Below are 8,058 nucleotides of genomic sequence, written 5' to 3'. Positions count from 1 at the left end.
TTCTTTTATTAATTACACAAAAACTACGAAACAAATCGCCAAGGCACACCTGAGGTAGTACTCGTGGAATTTTTCTCTTTCGTTTGATACCAAATTTATATTTAGGGCGTTTTGGGCCCGAGTACCGTAAGTAAATATTTACCAATTTTTCAAGCATATAGTATAGGGGACCCTTCAATTTGTATGCCCGGTGGGCCCTTAAGGTCCCAGTCTTAACAACAACAGTTTTATTTTGTTTATTCATTCTTATTCACACTTTAACTCTTGATTTTCACTTATTACTTCTTTTTATTTTACCAGCACTTTTACTTTTTGGCTTGTTTACTTATTAATTTGGAGAAGCTGTTTGGTTAGTTCCACTGGGGTATATTGTCGTCAAACTCTTCTCCTCCAATTAAATTCTCCATCTCTATTATTTCTTTTGCTGGACAAAATTTGGCCATATATTTAAGCGTATACATAATATAAAGAAGCGCCAGTGTTGCCACAAGGTTATATTACTTTAGAAAAAGTACCGTGTAAATCGAGGGTTAGGTATATGTATATGTAAGTTACAAATCTTAGTGTCGGACTGTGGCCTTACCATGATCCTTATGCTATGTGATAGGATGTCAGTATTACTCCAGGTATAGGAAACCAATAATGCAACAAGTGGATAGTGTGGATTGAAATGGCTCGTAACTCTTAATATGGGCGGGTATATTACCCGAAACTTATTCAGCGGTTTATTGCGTTCCATTTACCTCTCGCTGTATCATAATTGGTCGGAGTGCAGAGCATGGTTCTACTTGTTCTGTAGGAGTCGCTGTATCACGGAGAGACGTGTGTGCTAACTTGTATGTACAAACAAAGATCATCGCATTTTTGCTTATTAGACACATTTTCCACATGAATTCCACCCAAAGATATTGGCAATGCCAACTGATATACTTTAAATAATTTTCCACCAGCCTTTAAACAGACAAGATTAGATGACACATATATAGAGAAATGCAAAATAAGTATTCAACATTTATAGTTTACTTAGTTAATTTGCAATGTAACAAAAATTTTATAACACAATAACAATTTAAATAAATCTAACATATTTCGAGAGAAGCCCACATTACCTAAGAGCCTTTTTTGAGAGCAAATCAACTTTTTACACTATGATTAACTTCTGCGAGCAAAAAAAGATATCTAATTACAAAATAAGTTTAATGTTAACGAACTGTTTCGACGATTCTACACAAAATGATATGAATGCATTATATCTAAGTGGTATTAAATTTATAGTCATAGTAATTACAAGCATAACTTAATGAAATAGTAGTTGAACAACAGCGAAGACAATTAGTGTGTATTTTTTATAAAGGGCCGAATAGATTAACTGCCGGGTGATTGTCAGCGGTATTACCCAAAAATTGGCCGTAGAGTTCTTTGTATCTGTCTAATGAAAGACCACCTCGTTTTCTATCGTCATCCTGAAATAATGAGTAAATAAAATTTTCTTAATGTTTGCGTAAATATATTCAGCAAAGCTATTTACATTCAGTAATGTTTCAAACGCCTTATCGATGGGGGCAATGTCATCAATAGCAACTCTTGATATGCAGTTGTATCTATATTCCTTAACACCAACAACGCCATCGCTGTCTATATCTAATAATTTGAAATTAGATTCAATGAACGCGCGCATCGCCTTAAAATAAAAAATTACAGAAAATTCAAAAATTATTTTAAAAAGAAAATCTAAAGTTTTTAAAGGATATAATACATTAAACCCACTATGTTAAATAGTATATAGTTCTGACTACATAATTCAACAACAGTAAAGCTGTACAGAGAGCTATGGCTAACATCTAATTAGGAAAATTATTAAGTTTTCTCTTTAGCACTTATCTAGATCCACTATATCTCCTTGTCAGCTTGGATTTATGTAAGTTCGTTCATAGCTTACCAACCTTTTAGAATTGACTTCCCTTGTGCACAATGGCTTCCGTCCAAAGTGCCAAATTGATGTCATTTATACTGACTTTCGTAAGGATTTCGATAAGGTTGACCATTCTCAGATATTTACGAAACAAAGCATTAAGGAATTTTTTTAGAAACTTTTGGCTTCGTTAAAATCTTATCTAATCGGGAGAACCGAAAATGTATTTGAGTAACCTCAGGGGTCCCCTAAGGCAGTCATCTGGGCCCCCTGTAATTTACCCTGTTAAGAAATGATGTGCCCTTGGCCTAGGTTCAGCCACGGTTTTTTCCGGAAGCAAAAGCAACACAAAGTATTCGTTTTCATGTTTGCTAAACAATCACAGCAATGAATAGCACAAAATTTATGCCTTTTGCTAATTCGACTACAGCAATTTAAACACTGGAATTTGATGACCCTTACTTAACAAAGGTTTTATACACTTCGTTAGTTCGTCCTACTCTACAATATTGCTCGCCAGTGTGGAACCCTCAATATGAAGTTCACCAGCGTAGTATTGATTCGTTTCAGAAGCAATTCCGTAAGTTCGCCATAGCTGGCATATTGCGCAAATAAAACTTTTACACCGGGTCGGGGATGTTTGGTTGGAAAAGGAAATGTATTTTCATACCCGTGCAAAAATAATATTTATTTTAATTTTGGTCAGAAGTGTGCAACGCATAGACCATATAAAGCATATGTATTAATTTTTTTTTATTTCTCTTTGTCAGCATGACTTCATGAAAGGCGGTTCGTCTCTTACCAATCTTTTAGAATTGAATCTTAGAAACTTTGTTCGTTGGCCTTGGTTCATTCACGCGTGCTCATTTGAGGATATCGTCAGGATCTGTTATTCTTATAAAAATCCTTCTCTTCAACTGTACTTGCAGTCAGACCTCCATCCCTTTTTGCCTACTCATTTCAGTAGACGTTTCACTAATTACTCTCCACATGAACCTTTTAGCGTTCTTTGCCAATCTTTCTCATCTTATCTCTCCTTATCTTTTTGACATTTCACTTTGCTCTCTATTTTACAATAATCTTACAACGAAACAGCTGATTATATTTTGGACATCGTAATACTTGCAGCTCCTCCCTGACCACAGCTGGCACCACCTGATTGGGGATGGTTGGTTGCGTTTTTTTTTTTTTTTTTTTTTTTAGTTTTACTGCTGTGTAAGTTGACTTAAATAAATAAAAAGACAGTATAATTTTTGCAAAGCCTATAGATTGAAGCAATGCCGAGCATATGTACAGGTATTATAGGTATTATTATTATCGTATGCCTATAAATCAGTTGTATTAGTTATGTAATGAAATTTGGCAGAATTATTAAAAGGGGATTAAAGTCCCTGGTTTCGACCAGTGACAGCTAAATGATATACATAGTTAACCGTTCTTGTTAAAATTTAGATAGGCAATTTTTTTCTAAGATATGTTCAGTTCTGTGACAAAAGCTTGCAAATTAACGAATAATAGAGAAGGGTCACTCTACCTGTTTTTTTTTTGGTTCTATGGGATAATCCGATGCTGCTAAGCACGTGCAGTTAATACAAGCCCACGTGCATAACTTCATCTCTATAACTCTTACGGTCGAGGATAAGTATGCGTTGCTCCAGACGGAGGAACGGACGGACTTACAAAGCTATTTGAACTCACCCCGTCGTGCTGATCAAGAATATGTATACTTGATTGGGCGGATAATACTTTTTCTATGCGTGGCACATTTCTGAACAATATTAATATACCCTTTTACAAGTTTAATTATGGCACGACAACATGTTGAATTTTTAGATATATGCTTCTTTTGCAATAATTAACGGCGAGTCAAAGTTAGATGAACGAGATTTGTATGGAATTAAATACTTTTTATACATACGTTGCACTGAAAATATAGCTGTCAACGGTTGTACGATTTCAGTTAATTAAGAATGTGATCTAGGTCGTTATAGCTATGCCAATTGTCTGATGACTCATGTCTTGATGTTGCAAACCGTTCTTTGAGAGGCGTAATTTTGAAAAAATTTTCATCCATTAGCGTATCCTTTATTGTTTCCGAAAGATTATTTCAGTTGACATGTCTCATAAAATACTGCCTTGCTATTCGCGATGAATATGTTTCTCTGCATTATTCTTAAGAATACTTTCTTCAATAGATAGTTAAGGTATATGTACAAATGAAAAATACCAGGTTACTCTTTGAACTATGGTAGTTATATGATATGGTCACCCGATTTTTATCAAATTCGGCACAGTCATTAACAGATAATTTAAATTAAGAAATGTTTAATTTGAAAGCAATCGCGTTAAAAGTAACAAAGTTATTTACAAAAGTCAACTTTTTCGACCGATCGTTCCTATGGGAGCTATATGATATAGTCACCCGATCTTGATCAAATTTGACACAGTAGTTTATATGCGTAATAAACTGTATAATATTAGTTTTACGACAATAGCACAGAAAATAACTTTTCGTGACCTTGGGGTTTGTATGGGAGCTATATGATATAGTTGTCCGATCCGGCTGAATCCGAGAAACAGGGGTTGTCTGCAGTATATACAAGCCTACATGCATGCCTACATGTTTGCGTTGATCCAGACGGACGGACGGATGGCTATTTGAACTCGTCTCGTTGTGCTGGTCAAGAATATATGTATGTACTTTGTATGGTCGGAGATGCTTCGGTCTATGCGTTGCACACTTCTGACCAAAATTAATATACCCTTTTTGCAAGGGTATAAAAATATTGGGGCTTAGGGCAATCTTGTGAAAATCACCAAGTCTTTTAATTAAAGTTTTCGATTGATCGCTATAGAAACTAAGTGTTAAAGTCATCCGATGACTTATTACAAAATTTGGCGCAGTCATTATTATGAATATTGGACTGAAAGCCATCAATTTTTACGATAATCGTGTCGTTTGACCTTGACTAACAAATTTTATCCCGATAGATTTTAAGATGGCTGTGTAAACGCAAACGCAGTCGGAAACGTCAGTTTCAGTTTCAGTCGGAAAAGTCTCCTTTTCTGCTTTACAAAATGTCGCAGAATACATCATTTTATTTGTATTTAGGCTATGTCACCAACAAATACCATTTCTGTTCTTGAATCTAGTATTTAAGTCAATGTATCGTTTTTTTGAAGAAAAATACAGTCACGCAAAGAATTAAAAATAAAGCTTTCGAAAACATAAATTATTACAGCCAATTCCACAACACAAGCTGACCAATTCTATAATACTCTCTGCAACGTTTTATAAATTAAGGACAGCCAGTAAACGAAAAAAATGATTCATTACAAAAAAAATTATCAATCATTTAGTAAAGTGAGAGAAATAAAATTGGTCTTCTGGTGTGAGCATACTTAAAAAATCTGCTAAAAATAAGAAAATATAAAGCAAAACCACTATAAAAAAAGAGAAAACTAAAAGTAAATAACTTTTATTTAATATTTTAAAACCATTTTGCAGCATAAAGCTACAAAAAATAAAACTTCGTGTGAATGTGTTGCCTTGCACAATGGGCCCGATTAAGTTTATGTTGGCATTATGTCGAAAATCTTAGATTGAACACGACATAAAATTACAAAGTACCATAAAAAAATTTAAGTAAATTGAAAATTGAAATGCGATAGGTATAAAATTGCGGAAGATAATGGGTTTGTGTGTGTTTGGAAACAACCAAAATCTACATGAGTACTAAGTATACAAACCAAACTAATGACTGTATCTAGTCTTTGAGTAAATCGGTTTTATTTTATTTTCGGGTCAGATTTATTCTTTATTAAATAGAGTCATTATTGAAATTAGTCAGCGTTTTCAACAGCTACAGAGTACACTAGCCAACATAAATATTTTGACGAAATCGTTTTGTGACTATTGAAGCTGTCAATGCGTATTAACATCAAATAACGATGCGAATATAAGTGTCTAGTAATAGATATTTTCTTTAGCTTTTGCATTCTTTTGCATTAGCGGACGTTGACGATACTATACGCAGTACGTTCAAGTGGCCCCTACGACACCAGGACATAGCCTGTTACGCGCGAGCCCAAGCAGATAACTGCCCACCTCCCACCCGACCGACCGAGGGGTGCAGCCGTATAACGCACGGCACGAATCGCGTGGACAAATACACAATAGAAAAAACAGACAAACAAATAATACTACAGCTATCTATTAACTAAATGGGATATGATAGATGTTTTAAGCATAGAAAACTAAGAGCCGATTACAGGGAATAGAAGGTTGTAATCAGAGCAGAGGACCCTAAGAGGCTCATGCATAGCATAGTTAGAAGAACAAGGACTAAGGGATAAAGGTATCAAAGGATGTCTACTCCGTCTACATGGTACCGACAGATTCACCTGAGCTAATAACTCAGGCGAGTCGATATCACCAATTAGGAGCTTGTGCATAAAAATGACACCAAGCATAATTCTACGGTTAGTTAGGGACGGAAGGTTAATCAAGAGAAGTCTACTAGAATACGAAGGCAAATTGACATTGCGATCCCAGCTTAAGCCACGAAGAGCAAATAGCAAAAACTGCTTTTGAACGGATTCAAGTCTAATCTGGTGCGACTCATATTGAGGTGACCAAATGCAAGATCCATACTCTAAAATAGGACGGACAAGCGAAGTAAAAAGAACTTTAGTTGTATAGGGGTCATCAAATTCTTTTGACCATCTTTTAATGAAACCCAGGACACTCATGGCCTTTGCGACCGTGGTGGAAATGTGGGTGTTAAAATTTAACTTATGGTCCATAAGTACGCCCAAATCATTTATATTATTTAAACGTTCTAAAGGGCTATTGTTTAGAAAATAAAAGACCAGTTGGGGAGAGTTACGGAAAAAAGTCATTACCTTACATTTGGTAGTGTTAAGATTTAGTAGATTAAACTGGCACCAGGATTGAAAGTTTTTAAGATCAGCTTGTAGCCGACTAAATGAATCTGTATCTTTATGAGTAAGACAAAGTTTGACATCGTCAGCATACATAAGCACGCGCGAATGAACAATGACTGATGGAAGATCGTTAATAAATAGTGTAAAGAGCAGAGGGCCAAGATGACTACCTTGAGGTACACCAGAAGTCACAGGAATGGAAGCGGAAAAAGAAGACTTAAAAAGTACCTTCTGTTTTCTATTTGTTAAATATTCTCGAACCCAAGAAAGGAAAAGCGGTGGAAACCCAATGTCGCTCAGATTAGAAAGTAATAGGGTATGATTAACGGAATCAAAGGCTTTGCTAAAATCAGTATATATTACATCAGTTTGTTTACCATTTTTGAACCCCTTGATAATTATTGATGTAAATTCTAAAAGGTTAGTGGTTGTAGATCTACGTTTCACAAACCCATGTTGGGATGGCGAAATAATAGAGCTGCAAAAATGTTGCATTTGAGAAGTTATAATTTTCTCAAAAGCTTTCGGAATAGCGGACAATTTTGAGATACCCCTATAGTTAGAGGCTTCGGACATTTTGACATTTTTATGCAGAGGAATGATATACGACTCCGTCCAAATAGATGGAAAAGAGAAAGATTCGACAGACAATAGAAACAATTTTAAAATGGGTTTACATTATGCGTTTGCAGAACCTGAGTACACATCCAGGTAGGCCATCTGGCCCCGGAGAGTAAACAGGTTTAACTAGTCTAAGTTCGCTAAGAAGAGAACTTTCATTAATCACTGGATTGAAAATGCAATTAGCTTTTTTTAAATGATAAGTAAGTAAGTAAGTTCGTTGAGAAATACGTTGTTTTGAAAAAACTCGCAAACGTATCGGCAATTGCTTGAACAGAGTTCGCTTTTTTATTTCGATAGGACAAAAAAGATAGGACAAAAAAGATACTGAAGCTTACACCGCTGAAGATAATTCTTATAGCATTGTGTATTAAGCATCATGAATTTTGAACGAGCGACTGTATACAGAGCATAATCTGATGAACGACGTGTTTTTTGAAACTTCTTATAATATCGTGTCTTCACATTTTTCAAATTGGATAACTCACGAGAGAACCAGGGAGGTTTGTTAAGCCGCTCCAGCCTACCAAGAGGCACACAAATATCAAAGAGTGAATTCAGAGTATCATAGAAAAAAC

General features: G+C 35.3%; 1 protein-coding gene across 1 annotated transcript in view; it reads right to left on the bottom strand.

The window, feature by feature from the left end:
• Positions 1-998: 998 nt before the first annotated feature.
• The window catches only part of Scp1 (Sarcoplasmic calcium-binding protein 1), a 107,233-nt gene continuing 100,173 nt past the window's right edge, over positions 999-8,058 (bottom strand). The window contains exons 5-6 of the mRNA XM_068287338.1: positions 1,529-1,681; positions 999-1,463 (exon numbers count right to left, since the gene is read on the bottom strand). Coding sequence (XP_068143439.1) covers positions 1,347-1,463; positions 1,529-1,681 — 270 coding nt within the window. The 3' untranslated portion in view covers positions 999-1,346. The remainder of the gene's footprint in view (positions 1,464-1,528; positions 1,682-8,058) is intronic.

The sequence above is a fragment of the Drosophila tropicalis genome, unplaced genomic scaffold (genome assembly GCF_018151085.1).
Source record: "Drosophila tropicalis isolate 14030-0801.00 unplaced genomic scaffold, ASM1815108v1 contig_47, whole genome shotgun sequence".
NCBI lineage: Eukaryota > Metazoa > Arthropoda > Insecta > Diptera > Drosophilidae > Drosophila > Drosophila tropicalis.
The sequence above is the reverse complement of the archived record's forward strand: the minus strand, read 5'-3'. Positions and strand labels throughout refer to the sequence as shown.